General features: G+C 44.1%; 1 protein-coding gene across 1 annotated transcript in view; it reads right to left on the bottom strand.

Annotated features, from left to right (window-relative positions):
* LOC137643119 (2-oxoglutarate and iron-dependent oxygenase domain-containing protein 3-like) overlaps positions 1-13,592 on the bottom strand; it is a 443,146-nt gene extending 429,554 nt beyond the window's left edge. Inside the window, exon 1 of the mRNA XM_068375966.1 lies at positions 13,483-13,592. Within this exon, the coding sequence (XP_068232067.1) occupies positions 13,483-13,559 (77 nt within the window). The 5' untranslated portion in view covers positions 13,560-13,592. The remainder of the gene's footprint in view (positions 1-13,482) is intronic.
* Between the last annotated feature and the right edge of the window lie 2,799 nt (positions 13,593-16,391).

Here is a 16,391-nt window from a genome sequence, read left to right on the forward strand (position 1 = left end):
GAACTTTGATGCTGCGGGTAGAAGATGCGGGCAAAACACCAATCACAGGCTAGATAACAAAACTTGAGTTCTGATTCGTCATCTATCAGCGCTTAAACCAATCACAACCCGTCTTACAGTACTATGATGCGTTGGTTACCTACTCATAGAAGATGCCCCGCGCATACTGAACGTACGTAGATTAAGTACAATACCGTAATAATAATAAATAATGATAATAATACTGTACAGTAATAATAATAATAATAATGATAATAATAATAACAATAATAATTTTATTAACAACAACAACAATAATAATAATAACAATAATAATAAAAATTTACGTACGCTATTTTACGCTCTCTCTCTCTCTCTCTCTCTCTCTCTCTCTCTCTCTCTCTCTCTCTCTCTCTCTCTCTCTCTCTCGTACGCTTATTCGAAATGTGATTTTTGCAACAAAGAATATTATTGGATGCAGTACTGTACTACGTACGTATACATACAAAAGATTCATGGAAAAGAAGCACATCCATTACAGTACACACCATTCTAATATGGTATGACTGCATCTGATTTGCGTTTCATGTTCGATTTAATTTTACTACGTACTGAATTATCGTATGATCACATTCTCTTTTCGTGTTTTATTTCTTTCTGTGCTGAATTATATATCATATGTAATGCAATGAACAATCAGTAAGAGCAGATATTACTAATTACAGTATTAATGGAATTACAGGTAACAAAATATCGTATTTGGGGGTCTTCAGATTTCGCGGTATTTTCGAATTTTCCGGAAAATCCGCGATATGTATATATATATGGGTTATGGAAAAACCCCGCGAAGTGGTGAATCCGCGATTGTCGAACCGCGAAGTAGCGAGGGTTCACTGTATACACATAAATCCCTTTAGGGACACCTTCTTAGATGGCAAAGCAACAGCGTGTAATTGCTGGAAATGAGTTGGACCCATACAAGTCAAGATCTGAAATGAGAAAAAAAGGGTTAAATTTTTTTGGCCAAAAAAATTTGTCCAAATTTCATGAATTTTTTTGGGTACCCAAATGAAATAGGAAGAGGCTAATTTTATAGAATAAACTCATATTATCCTAGAACAGAAATACATAATAAAATGTGCACTAAGATGTAATTTACTGTTATATCAGGGGCGAAATCTAAAGGTCATTTTTGACGGCCTAGTTTCACAATGTAAATTTCTTATGAAAATCATTGTATCTCCTATAAAATATGATATTTATGCATTAAAATATACCAAAATATCACGAATTCTATACAGAACAAGAATATATAGAGATATGCCAACTTACCTTTCGGGTATGTCAACAAAATGGCCGTAGACCGCAACAACTCTTACAGCCCAATCTACCACTTGAAATGAAGAATGGGGTTGCAAACTCCATATTATCATCAACATCTCTTTTTAACTCCATTAGAAGTGTGTTGATGACATCCATGCCGAGGGAGTACTGCCTGCTGGCCATTATTGAAGATAAATTCAAAATAGAAAATAATCAAATTTGCAAAAAATAAAAAAAATTCAGAAATTAGCATTTGAGGGAAAATGGACCTCATGGCAATATATGGCATCTAAGCCAAAACCAATGTCATGCAAGTGGTAGACACACCATCCATCCACACTTTCCAACTATAAAGAACCAAACAAGTATCAACACTGTTCGACAATTTATAATTATGAAATAACTTTGCTGTTTGATCACTTACCCCTATAAAGGTATGTCAGGGTCGAGGTCGACCCCTGGGGGGGTAAAAAAACGGGGAAGGAGGGAAGTTAGATGAAAATCAGTCCTAAAGCAGATAATGGCATATAGACTAGTCACCCCTTGCAGGTCGATCACTTCCATATTCGAGACAGCTGATGATTTATGGGGAAAAAACAGGTTTTGAAAATGCTGTAGGGGTCGCATACGACCCATCATACCTTTCCAGGGCTAAAATGCAGTTGCTTACAAACAACGGATGGGGACAATGATATTGGTTCGGCAATATATACAAACCTTGAGACCGTTTGTATTCTCAGTGTATACTTATGTTTGTTCATACAATATATGCCAAATTGAGCCCCTTTTCTAACGTCTAAAATGACTCTTCCCTGCAGGGGGCAGGAAGCACTAACATTGTTATGCTTAGTGATAATGGCGGATAACGGTAACGTCATTTGTCTCAATTGGCCCTTTTGGCCGTAGAAATATTGTCCCAAGGTTAAGGCACTGATGAAAATCCACAGATACATTAATTCTCTGGTATACTTCCATTAGGACGTCATGGCTTGAGCCCAAAAAAAACGGATTTTAAGCGAAGCGAAAAATCTATTTTTGGGTGAGATGGCCATGACATCCTGATGGACACACCCCCCCCCCCCCCTTCGTTTCTATGAAAAGATTTTCACAGTTTCCCTCCCGAACTACTGTATCTGTAGCACCATGCTCAATGCTACAAAGAATGACTGCCAGAGGGAATTGGCGCGGTTGTAATACGATAGTAGTAGGGAAACCAGGGGAACCTCTAATGCGGCTACCCTTCTAATTCTGCCACGTATCCCCCTCGAAGCGTAAAGGCTATTCGGGGTGTAGATTGCCATGTGGCGTGTCAAGAATACGTCCCCTGATTATATACGATATCCTTGAGAGTAAATCTTAAGGGTACTCGCGCCAGGAGTTAGAATTCTGTGAAACCTTTGGTTTGATTCTCTGGGAATATCACTGTAGTCATATATACCCTTGGGAAGCTACTAAAGGAACCTTCCATCAGGACGACATGGCCATCTCACCCAAAAATAGATTTTGAGCGAAAAAATGGCTGCCTCCGGTGATGGCATTACTCCGCTTAACACACCTATATTATGTTAATTTAACTGTGAGAAGGGAGCCAAAAATTATACACAGAAGATTAAATACTCAACTTTCCCAAGGATGAAGATGCTGGAGATTGCATAGTAATATTCCTTGAAAAAGCAGTAACAACACCGAGAGCAACGTGGGAGAACACCGTGCTTAAATGGTTACATTTAAAGGAATCGTTCGCCGTAGTAGCACAGGGAGGGGATCCACCGGGTAACCTTGATAACGGCTCCCCTTCAATTTCGCCACTCTTCCCCCTCAAAGCGTAAAATCTATTCGGGGTGAAGATTGCCAAGTGTCGTATCAAGAAATACGTCCCCTGATATTATGCAATATCCTTAAAAGTTTTATTAAGAATACTCGCACCAAGAGTTAGAATTCTGGAAACCTGTGGTTAATTCTCTGGGAGTATCACTGTAGCCAAATATCCCTTAGAAAGCTGCCCAAAGGAACCTTCCATCAGGACGACATGGCTGAGTCCAAATAATTTCCAGAAAAAACTCTGGATCGCGGGAACCGAGAGATTCGGCACGACGAGAACCTAGGGGTTCTGAATGTATTTTGTGAATTCCTTTCTCACGACACTAAGGGATCGTGATTCTATTTCGCGCAACCTTAAGGGATCGTTGTGACGCGAACCCGCAGGAACTCTGTCACTGATTCCTGATGGAATCTCCAGGAATCACGTCGTGTGAACCCACCGGGATTCACGCAACCAGAAACATGATCAGAACCTAAGGAACTATGTTATAAGTGGAACCTTTACATACGATCTTAATTCGTTCCAGAAACTGCTTCGTATGTTAAAACAATCGTATGTTGGAGCAAATATTCCCATAAGAATACATTGTAATTTGTATAATTCGTTCCAGAGCCCAAAAACCTATAATAACTCCTTAATAAATTACTACATATAATTACACATAACAATAACATAATTGCATAATATGAAAGAAGGATGTAAAAATGATAATTATAAAGAAATAATAAATAAAGTTTTTTTATTGTCACTTTACCTTAGAGACAGGCCAACGCAGGTGTAGGATTTGCTACGCCAGGAGGAGACGGACGATCGGCGAGTAGGTAAACATGGTGTTAACATGTTCTCTAAATAAATACTCTCTCTCTCTCTCTCTCTCTCTCTCTCTCTCTCTCTCTCTCTCTCTCTCTCTCTCTTGTTCTTCTTCACTGTTAGCATTAGAGACGTCTATTAATTTTTTCTGAGAGAGAGAGAGAGAGAGAGAGAGAGAGAGAGAGAGAGAGAGAGAGAGAGAGAGAGAGATTAAACAAAAATGTGTTGTGTACATATGATTTTTAACAGTCAACGAGTTGAAAGACAATTAAATGTAACTAAAAAAGCAATATCAGCAAATCAGAGTGTTTGATACAAACACTCTCGTGTGCGTATGCACAAACACACACACACACAGGTGTAGGAATTCCTATGCAGGAGGAGACACGATCGGCGAGGAGGTAGAGATGGTGATGGTGAGTGCGATAAGGTACCGTAACTTACACTAGGAAACTTAGCTTATTTTTTTTATTTTCATATTTCATATTTTCAACATTTTTTTTTCTTCTGATTTTTAATTTTCATCACTATCAGTGACGAGTTATGGTACGTTATGGCAGTCACCATCTCTACCTCCTCCCCAACCGTCTGTCTCTTACTGAGTAGCAATTCCTACACCTGTGTGTGTGTATTTGTGCATACGCACACGAGTGTGTTTGTATCAATATTTGTTTTACTTAATAATGGAATTCAGATTCGCTGTTATTACTTTCTTAGTTACATTTAAACGTCTTTCAACACGCTAACGCTGTTAAAAATCATATGTACTCTAAACACATTTTTGTTTAATCTCTCTCTCTCTCTCTCTCTCTCTCTCTCTCTCTCTCTCTCTCTCTCTCTCTCTCTCTCTCTCTCGGAAAAAATAATAGACGTCTAACACTATAACAGCGAAGAAGAACAAGAGAGAGAGAGAGAGAGAGAGATTTTATTTAAAAAACATGTTAATGCTATGTTTAGAGAGAAACAGAAAAACAGAGAGGACTTTTTTAAAAGAGCTTGTTAATGCTATCTTGGTTTTCTTTGCTTCACTTTTTTCTGTCTTTCTGTTCATCACGCTGTCCCTTCTCACAAATGATCGCTGCCAACAATCTCTTTGTCCTTTATCCCTATCAACAAAAGGCGTTCTATCTCTTCCAGGGTATTGCTATGATGTCTTGTAATAATGGTGATCCCCTTCAATGGTTTATCTGCTTTAATGACTGCCTTCCGCTTGATGATCGTCGAGATCATAGGCCTATTCCGGCCATATTGTTTAGCCATATCACACACATCCATACTGCTCTCATGTTTTTCTATAATTTCTTGCTTCAATTCTAATGAAAGAATTGCCTTCTTCCTTTTCTCACCACTACCTGTACTGAAACTTAGCTTCTTAGGCACCATGATTATAGGTAAAATCAAAAAGGAAATGTGAGAAAAGGAAGAAAATAAGCACTGTTAATAACAGACCAAACAGAGGACAACCACACGATACACACAAGAACTGAGAACAGAGCACTCGACGCTCAATGGCGTCCCTCTTACGTACTGCCATCTACAGGCGTAAACAAGATCTACATCCGATGTTGGAGCATTACTTCGGGTGTGGAGACAAAAATTTGATGAAATTTTACTTCAGATGTTGGAGCAATCATATGTAAAGACAATCGTATGTAGAGGTTCCACTATAGTTACCTGTAGGGAGACGGAAACCCTTAGACAGTAGGCATCCTTCAGGGTTTAGGAACCTCGGCAGGTTTCTGAACCTTCTTGCCTGTGGGAGGCCTACCCTTGGGGATACCGTCTGGGCATTGTCGCCTGGATGACTGCTGTCTCTGAGGCGATGGAGGCTTATGTGACTGAGAGACTGATGGATGCCTCTCCTTGCAGGAGAGTTACCCTCTGCAGCCAAAAAAGGAGATGGTACTTCGTCCGAGGACGAGGTAACCACCGAAGCGAAGCGAGTTTAGTTCCGCAAGGATGGCAAACCGCAAGAACCCTCTCTCGACTGAGACATGGGAATGTCAAGCGCTGGCGCTTGGAAAGCGTCGTGCAACGCTGTTCTGCCGCATGATGCAGCACGAGAAAGAGCTGGGTTCAGAGGTAGTAGCCAGTTGGGGGAGCAACATTGGGTCATGAACCACAATCGTGCACTCTGTCAGAACTAGCGTGGCTAGGAACCTCATCGCTAACTCCTGTTGGATGGAAAACATGAAGTGGGGTGCGAGAGCCTGAGGGTTCAACATAGCGCTAAACGCGCGAGCGAACACTCCGCGCGATGCGAGTTTGAAGATTCTCTGTCCTAAGAGTGAAACTCTTGATGACGATGGTCGAACGCGCGAACACTCCGCGCGCCGAGAGTCTGATGACTCTGTCATAGGAGTACAGTTCTTGATGACGATGGTCACGCGTGTGACGAGAGTCCAAAGACTTTCTTCATAAGAGTAAAACTTGATGACGACGATCGCACGCAGAGCGTTAATAGCGCGTGTGCGAACATTCCTCACAACGTCCGAAAACTCTATGTCATAAAAGTAAAACTCTTGACGACGATGGACGCGCGCGTGAACACTCCGCGCGACGAGAGTCCAGAGACTCTCTGTCATAAGAGTGAAACTCTTGATGACGATGGTCGCGTGCGCGTTAACACTCCGAGCGCCGAGAGTTTGAAGACTCTCTGTCATAACAGTAGAATTCTTGATGAAGATGGTCGCGCTATGCACGCAACGAGTCCATAGACTTTCATCATAAGAGTAAAACTCTTGATGACAATGGTCGTGCACGCGAACACTCCTCGTGATGAGAGTCCGAAGACTCTCTGGCAAGGGTCACAAGAACCAGAAGATACAGCATGATCGCATGAAACCCTGGAGGTCGTGCGACGAGGAGAGAAGTCCCTGCTACGAGAAACCGAAGGTTCAAAGTAGCGCTGGTCACGCGAGCGCGAACGCTCTACGCGTCGAGAGTCAGAAGACTCGCTGTCATATGAGTAAAACTTGTTGACGATAGCGTTTGGCACGAGAGCCTATAGGCTCAGTGATACCAATGTTATGAGACCTCGAAGGGTCAACATAACTGGAAAACCGCAGTCTTCCTGCCACGAGACTCCGAAGGACGAACGTGACTAAAGGCACAAGAGCCCGAAGGCTAAGCGTAACCTATGTTGTGAGACCCCAAAGGGTCACCGCAACGGGAAACCAAAGTTTTCCAGTCACGAGACACCGAAGTATCAGCGTGACTAAAGGCACGAGAGCCCGAAGGTTCAGGGTAACCTATGATGCGAGAACCCGAAGGGATAACGCAACAGGAAAGCGAAGTTTCCTTGTCATGAGACATCGAAGGGCCAGCGTGACTGATGGTACGATAGCCCGAAGGTTCAGCATAACCATTGTTACGAGAGTCCAAAAGCTCAGCGTAACTGAAACCCAAAGGTTCCAAATTGCGCGAACTCTAAAGTCCAGCGTGACGAAGGCCGGAAGGACTTCTAAGGTCATGGGAACCCGCAGGATCAACATGATGAGAGCCTGAAGGCTTACGATCACTGAGAGGAGAGCCAGCAGGTTCAAAAAGACGTCTCCTCACGGCACGAGGAGGAGAACATCCAGGATGGAGAAGGGTCACAAACCCTTCTACTCTAAGATCCTCCGAAGATGAACGCAGAGCAGACTCTGCCTGAGGGGGATACTGATACAGCTCTAAAGATACCTCCTCCACTGGGGAGGTTTGTTCTCCCGAAGGAGAAAGTCGCCTTAAGACAAGACTCTCGCTCCGCCCCTGGAAGAGAACCATAAGTGTAAGGGGGACCGCCGAGGCGGTCTTCTCTCGAGAACGAGAGATTTGTTCCCCCGAAAGGAAACCTGCTTCAGAGAAAGCTCTGGCACCACCCCTGGTGAATCAGCAAACTCCTCGGCGTCGGAAACAGACTCAAGGCCTGACCGACGGGCTACAGCGCCTGCAACAACCCACAGCTCTAACACAAAAGATGACAAATTCATAGATAATTTATATTTTTCCTAACAATACAAACCTTAGCTATTTAATAGGGGTTATTACATTCGGCGTAGCTGAAACGACGAGCCATTAGAATTTTAACGAGGGTTTACTACCCCACCGCTAGTTAGTGGGGGGTAGGGAGCGTAGCTCGCTACCCCCCCCCCCTCTCACACACACCTGTGCTTGAGCTCACTTTCCTTGGAGGTAGGACTTCAAGGGGGATAGGGCTGGTGGGCAAGTTTGATTAAATAGCTAAGGTTTGTATAGTTAGGAAAAATACTAATTATCTACGAATTTGTCATTTTTTCCGTAACTGACATACAAACCACGCTATTTAATAGGGGTGATTCACCCATTAGGAAGGGTGGAATGTCCCAGCCAGTACTGGCTTTTGGCTTTGCCCGGGGACTCACCTCGCTAAAACCTTGCTACGCAAGGAATGCGGCCTACGCAAGCTATGTGTGAAGGTATAATAAAGTGTGACTTGTCCTAGGAAGTTAACCTTTAGTCCTTTAGATGGAAACTTTAGGCTAGGACTCTCCCAATACCACCTCGTCAGGGTATGGGGACGTGACAGTATTAGCTTAATACTAAAAACACAAGGAAACATGGTTTACCTGCAGTGGTTTGAGGTCAGCTGTGCAGAGAACCCAGGATGCTGCTTTCACCAAGAGAGGGGAAGATGAAGAAAAGAATAAGGGCCAGACAAACTTTTCATTCATGCAGACTAAGACCGGGTAACAATGCACTCAACCTTCTGCTACTTGTCCACTAAGGAGCCTAAGGTTTTAAACCAGCTGTTGTGCAGCCACCACAGGACCGATAGAGAACGTATCGAGCCTCCTGTGGGTCATGTCTTGCAGGTAATGGGCTGTGAAGGTCGTCTGCCGCTTCCACACATCAGCCAGAAGAACCTGCGTCACTGAGAAATTCTACTTGAAGGCCAGGGACGTAGCTACGCCCCTGACATCATGTGCTCTAGGGCGACGTGACGGAGGAGAGTCTGGATACAGGGACATATGGATCAGCCTACGAATCCATGCCAAGGTGGTGTTCTTGGTGACGCTCCTTTTAGTCCTCCCAGTGTTAACAAACAATGCTTGCACCTGAGGACGGACTGCAGCCGTTCTTTTGAGATATAGCCTCAGACTTCTTACTGGGCACAGTAGGAGATGGTCTGGGTCATCTGTTACAGAACGAAGACTCGAAATCTGGAAGGAGTCGAACCGAGGGTCCGCCACCCCCGGATTCTGAGTCTTAGCAATAAACTCAGGGACGAATTTGAACGATACCTCCCCTCATCCCCTTGAATGGGCGATGTCATATGAGAGACCATGAAGTTCACTGACTTGCTTGGACGATGCCAAAGCTAGTAGGAAAACCGTCTTCCAAGTTAGGTGGCGATCTGAAGCCTGGCGTAATGGTTCATAGGGAGGTCTCTTAAGAGACCTGAGAACTCGAGCCACGTTCCATGGAGGAGGTCTCACTTCCGACTGAGGGCAGGTAAGTTCATAACTTCGTATGAGTAGGGAAAGTTCCAGCGAGGGAGAAATGTCCATTCCTTTGAACCTAAAGGCTGAGCGATAGCCTTACACCGCCGAGACTGAAAGGCGCATTTCTTCCCGCAAATACACAAGGAACTCTGCTATTGTTGGAATAGTGGCATCGAGTGGAGAGATACCCCTTCCATGACACCAACCACAGAAGACTTTCCACTTTGCCTGGTAGACAGATGCGGATGATTTTCGCAGATGTCCAGACATCCTAATCGCAACTTGTTGCAAAAATCCTCTCTCAGCGAGGAGATGCTGGATAGTCGCCAGGTGTGAAGTCGTAGCGAAGCTACGGCTTTGTGGAAGATGTTGGCATGTGGTTGTCTGAGTAGCTCGTGTCGCGGAGGGAGTTCTCTCGGAAGTTCCATTAGGAGTTGCAGAAGGTCCGGAAACCATTCCGCGTGATGCCATAGCGGAGCTATGAGGGTCATTGAAAGATTGATCGATATTCTGGTCTTGTTGAGCACCCTCCACTTCAGACAGAACGGGGGAAAGGCGTACACATCGATGTTGTCACACCGTTGTTGGAAGGCCTTGGGATCCGGGACTGGGGAGCAGTATAGCGGAAGCTTGAAATTCAATGCTGTCGCGAACAGATCCACAGTCGCGCGGGAGACTGCTGGCACGCACGTGCGAGGGCGTATGCGGGCGCGCGGGCGAGCGATGCCACGTAGAAGCGTGCGCAGGACACACCGGCGAGTGCGCAGGAGGCTGATTGTGCGCTCGCGCGCGCGTGGGCGCGCAAAATCAGGATGGAGGGCCCGTGGGCGTGCGGGCAAGAGATCGTGCGCCTCAGGGGATGTCGTCGGGCGCGCACGAAAGAGATAAACCCTTGCACGCGGGCGTGCAGCCGGAAACTGCGTTCGTTGGCGCGCATCTTGTCGGCGCACGTCAGGCTGGCGGTGAGTAGCTGCTGTAGGAGATGGGCGTGGGCGCGCGCGCTCATCCTCGTGGGCGTGTGTAGGTGAACACGCACCGCGCGCTGGTGAAGGATGGCGCGCAGGAGAAAGCAGGCAGCGCGTTGGCGAGACCTGGCACGTGGGCGAGCGTTGCCGAGTAGGAGAAGTCTTAGACTTCCCTACCGCACCCAGATCCGAAGATCGTGGGCACGCAGGAGATCGTTGGCGCGATGGAGAGCGTTGGCGCGTTGGTGAGCGCTGACGTGTAGGAGAGCGCTGGCGCACACGGCGCGCAGTAGGTTAAGGACGCGTAGTGGCGCGCTGGCGCGCAGGTGAGCGCTGACGCACTATCTCAGGAACAGCAGCAGCAGGTGTGTGCTGGTGCGCTATCTCAGGAACCTCAATGAGGTCAGGAGATCGATGGCGCGTAGGGGACGAGTGCGCTAGATGGCGCATAGGCCCTTGTTGCCCTGAAGGGACCAGTGCCTGGCTTTTAAAGATAGGTTTCGTTGGCGCATACAGCACATCCGCTGCGAGGAACGGCGACGGCAGGTCAGCAGGTCTGTCAGGTGGAAGGCGACGTGGACTTCGTGAGGACGACCTTCCACCAAAGGGGATCACGAACGATCCGTAGAGAGGTCCAGGGTCGTAGCAGGAACAGTCGGTGATCGATAACGAGGCTCCTCTGCGGCGGACTGCAACGACGACGAAGAACCGAAGAGGCGCCTCTTCACCGACTTATAAGATGAAGGAAGGCCTCTCCGGCGAAGAGGAAGGTGAGCCTTGCGACGTATACGCCCTCTAGGGGCCGTTGGATCAGCAAGCTGACCTTCAGCAGTCCTCTGAAGAGGAGTCTCTGTGAGCGAACTCCCCCGAGGGGGAGAATCACCGGCAGGAGAGACTGTTGGACTTAGTTTCTCCCTAGCAGGTTGAGCAGGGACGGGAGAAACTAAGCCTTCAGCTACTGTGGGGTGAGAAGATGCACAGGTATTAGGAGATACCGCATTGGATACCTCTGACACTACAACGTCGACAATAGACAGAGGATCAATCTCTGCCAAAGTCGGCGATTGCTTGACAATGGCAACCAATCGGATGATGTCAATTAAGGCTTCCTTGGAAGGCGAACCCTCGAGCCCCAAGGAAGATCAAAGCTGGAATAAATTGGTTACATTTAAATCAACATTTAAATCCTCCCTCGGTGGAAGAGGTGGAGCTGCCTCGCTAGGGGAGGCAACGCCATCTCCCGAACCCCGAGATCAGGAAACAGAACCACGGTCTATGCTACCACTCGTCGGTCTCTCGAAAGAAACCAGTCGAGTGGGAGCTTCGGAGAAGGTTTGGGCAACGGAAATAGAGTCCTTGGGATTTTCTCCTTTCAAGGAAATCTTCGAAGGAGAAATATCCCGCCTGGACTTCTTCTTACGTCACTGAGAAACTCTCTCCCACTGGGAGGTAGACCACTAACTACACTCACCACACTTATTACTACTATCACCCTGTTAGCCCCTACAGTAAAGACAAAGGGTGTGAGGGTTCGTCTCAACCGCCGACATAAATGTACCACAAGGGCGGTCGGGTAATCCAGGACATTTGCGCATGTTCACAGAGGCCAACTTCACACTCAAACCTTTAGGAGAGAAAGCAAAAAGACATTAATGGCTGTCAGAGAGGCAAGGGTGAGAGCAGACACGTCCGACTACCACCCGAGCCGAGAGCAAAGTGAGCTCAAGCACAGGTGTGTGTGAGGGGGGGTAGCGAGCTACCCTCCCTAACCCCCGCCAACTAGCGGTGGGGTAGTAAACCGTCGTTAAAATTCTAATGGCTCGTCGTTTCAGCTACGCCGAAAGTAATAACCTCTATTAAATAGCGTGGTTTGTATGTCAGTTACGGAACAACTGAACATAAGAGGAAAGTTCTCCTGAAGGAGGACATCGCCCAAGACGAGCTTTCTCCCAGCTATATGGGGAAAAAGCGTAGGCGTAATAATCTCTCTCGCGAAAAACAGAGGCGGCCTCCAAAAGGAAGACATCGCCTATGACAAGCTTTCTCCCAGCTCTATGGGAAAAAGCATAGGCGTAACTATTTCTCTTGCGAACGAGAGAGAAGTTCCCCCCGAAAGAGGAACAAGCCTTGGACTTGCTTTTCCCCAGCTCAAGGGGAAGAAGCACAGTCTTCAGCGATGAGATAGCAGAAGCAGATCTCGTCGACCTGTCAGCAATTATTCCCGAAAGAGGGAAGGTTGCTGAACGACTGAAGAATGGAAGCTCTCCCTCGGAAGGGGGCAGCTCAACTCTGGGGAAGGTTAACACTCTCTCGTAAGGGAAGGTTCTCCAACCCTTGGAGGCGAACCTCCTGGCAGCACTCTATGCTTCCCATCAACAAGCCTTGTTCAAGTTGAAGGTCAGCAACGAATGCTACCTCGTGAGGTGGGCAGCTCACGATCTGCCACAGGAAACGCTTGACACTGACGGGAGCGGCCGAAGCCATCGGTCTTGCTTTCTACGTAGCTGCTATCTGTAGAAAAGGAAATAAAAGTTGTGATGAATTACAATTCATAACTCCGCTGCATAACATGAAATATTCAGGGAACAAGTCACCTTCCTTGTAAAAGAATTCCTTGAAAGGGAGCAGAACTGTTATAAACTTTAACTCAAGAACTGAACAAACACACAAGAGTGTTTAGGAACTGCCGGCAGGGGAACACAATGACAACTCCCTTACAGCGTAGTCTGCCGGATACGTTGTCAACAGTAATTAAAGTTACAAGTATTTAACAACATAAGAGTATGTTTCCATATATACAAGCATATATATGTATAAGATAAAAACAAACACATAAGAATAAACTAAACAGGAAAACAATTAAGGCAAGTCTTTGTGGAAGAGAAAGGCAGCATGTCCGTCCTTTACCGAGCCATAAAGTAAAGTGGTTACACAGCCGAGAGGTGTGAGTGAGTGGGGTAGCCAGTCTAACCCACTCCCCACCCACTAACTAGCAGATGGGGTAGTTATCCCTTACTAAAATTACCATGACTCCTCTTTCAGCTATGCCAAAAGTAAACCCCTATTAATAGAGGAGGGTTTGCATTTACGCAGGAACAAATATCTATACTGTACTTACCTAACACTAGAGTCTCCCTTTGCTGCATGCCTGCCTATCCCTAGGGGTTTTCGAGAATTTCTTTGCTTGACTGCCATTTTCTTTGCAACGGTGCAGCCTTGTTTCTGAAATGAAATACCGTATACAAAATTAAATATTTCTTACAAAATATAAAAATTTTTAGAATAATATAATTTCTGGGCTCCGACCCGTGCCGCCCAGTGAAATGCTCCTTTAACATCATTTCTAAGGTAAAAAACTCCTATAAATTTACCAGAAAAAAATTGTATAGGAATGCTAGGTTGAACCCAGCTCGCTCACCTTAATAAGGTGTCGGTATACTACTGGGGCATGAATTAATATCACAACCAGAGGCCTCGCACCATTTAGATATCTCCTGTCAATATCCCCGAACAGCGAGGTGCCGTTCAACATCCTACTACTACTAGCAATCCCATGCCAGTGACGTCACTCCTTTCATAGCACGCAGCTTGCTAGCCGTATTTTGCCTTGTGTGTGAATTTTGCTGATTTTTTTCTGGATTTACCTCAAGATGTCGGACTCCACTGTCACTCCATTTAAGTTAAGTACCAGATCTATGAGTTTTGAGATTTTGGAGGGGACCTTGCCCCTTTTTGTTTATATTATTCAGCTTTATTATTTACGACCTTGCGTGGGTCTCTCATGGGGCTCGGCTCCCTCCTCTCTCTCTCTCGTTCGTTCTTAACGATTTTCAATAAGTCCCCCATACTGATTGTTTCTCGTTATGAACCTTATGGATATCCACGGTTCACACACCGTATTAATTTTATATTGTCCTGTTTTTATGATAACAGTTATTACATATACGTGTGCGTATTTACGGTAGGTTGGCATGCCTGATCGCCTTCGGCGTTCTATTCCACATATTATTACTTGGATTATTTACGTTCGCACGCCACGGACTTGCTTATCATTTTAACGTCATTCGTTTGCTTGCATTAGCTCGAGGGGCTTTCATGAGTCAGATATTACATATTAGTTTTCATTTTGTTAGCACTTCACTGACTCTGTGTTATGTTGGTAGCCCTGCCTACTCTCAGCGCCGTCAGGCTTGGTTTTCTCCTGTCTCATGTTCGCTCCCTCGTTTGTTTTACGATTGATGTATAGCTAATTCTATTATTATTATCATCCAGCATGCCTTCCTATCTTATTTTACCATGTGTTATGTTTATTATAGTGTTATTAGTCTTTCCGCGTGATCATATCATCGTGAATCTGGCAGGTTGGTATACCTGCTATCGCCCCACTCCTAGCCTCCTCCCGCCGATACCCCACCCCAGGGTTCCCTCCCTCTCTCTCTCCTGATCGAGTTTGAGTCACTTTATAGCGCTATGTACCCCTCCCGGGGGCATCCGCTTTGCACGGGCGGTTCCCGTTGATCTGTGAGGCATACTATTATTATACATTAACGTACATTACTTACTCTTTCCACTACTCTACCCGGTCGTAGTCGTTTTCTTTCCGTCGCTCGTTTGGCCAACGATCGGCGGGAAGTTTGCGGCTCGGTCCGTGGTACCTTGTTATGTTATTTTATTTATTTTATTAAGTTTTGTACGTGCTACTCCCTCTCGGTCCCGCACGTCACGGACCCATTTAAGATCCCTTCCCCCTCTCTAGTGTCACGCACCTCACGGACCTCATATATATACAGTATATATATATATATATATATATATATATATATATATATATATATATATATATATATATATATATATATATACAGTGAACCCTCGTTTATCGCGGTAGATAGGTTCCAGACGCGGCCGCGATAGGTGAAAATCCGCGAAGTAGTGACACCATATTTACCTACTTATTCAACATGTATATTTTGACTTTTAAAACCTTCCCTTGTACGTAGTACTGTTAACAAACTACCTTTTAATGTACAGAACACTTAATGCATGTACTACAGTACCCTAAACTAAAACAGGCGCAAATATTAAAGGCGATTTTATATCATGCGTTTCCTAAACACGCTAAAAAGCACGATAAAAAATGGCAACCAATGTTTTGTTTACATTTATCTCTGATCATAATGAAGAAACAAACTGGAGGTAGAGCTTTGCTTATTACCCAGACATATTTCCCATACTTTTCCCTTAGAACTACATCACATCTTCCTACTTTAGATATATATATATATATATATATATATATATATATATATATATATATATATATATATATATATATATATATATATATATATATATATATATATATATATATATATATATATATATATATATATATATATATATATATATATATATATATATATATATATATATATATATATATATATATATATATATATATATATATATATATATATATATATATATATATATATATATATATATATATATATATATATATATATATATATTTATATGTATACACATATACATACCTACATATATACATACATACATATATACATAAATATATATATATATATATATATATATATATATATATATATATATTACTGTATATATATATATATGGGTTATGGAAAAAATCCGCGAAGTGGTGAATCCGCGATGGTCGAACCGCGAAGTAGCAAGGGTTCACTGTATATATATATATATATATATATATATATATATATATATATATATATATATATATATATATATATATATATATATATATATATATATATATAAGACTTTCATTACGGGATCCCAGGAAGTAGCTTTTATTCATTACCATCCGGTTGAGTTGTTTAGTTGAGCCCCCGGAGCCAACGTTATGCATTATTACTTGGATTACCTTTATATTTTAGTCACATATATCTATTATATACGATCCTAGTTCTCGACCTTGCCTTCCTTCTTTGATATGATCACGATTACGGTCTGATTTAATTTAATAATTTT

The sequence above is a fragment of the Palaemon carinicauda genome, chromosome 6, assembly GCF_036898095.1.
Source record: "Palaemon carinicauda isolate YSFRI2023 chromosome 6, ASM3689809v2, whole genome shotgun sequence".
Lineage (NCBI taxonomy): Eukaryota > Metazoa > Arthropoda > Malacostraca > Decapoda > Palaemonidae > Palaemon > Palaemon carinicauda.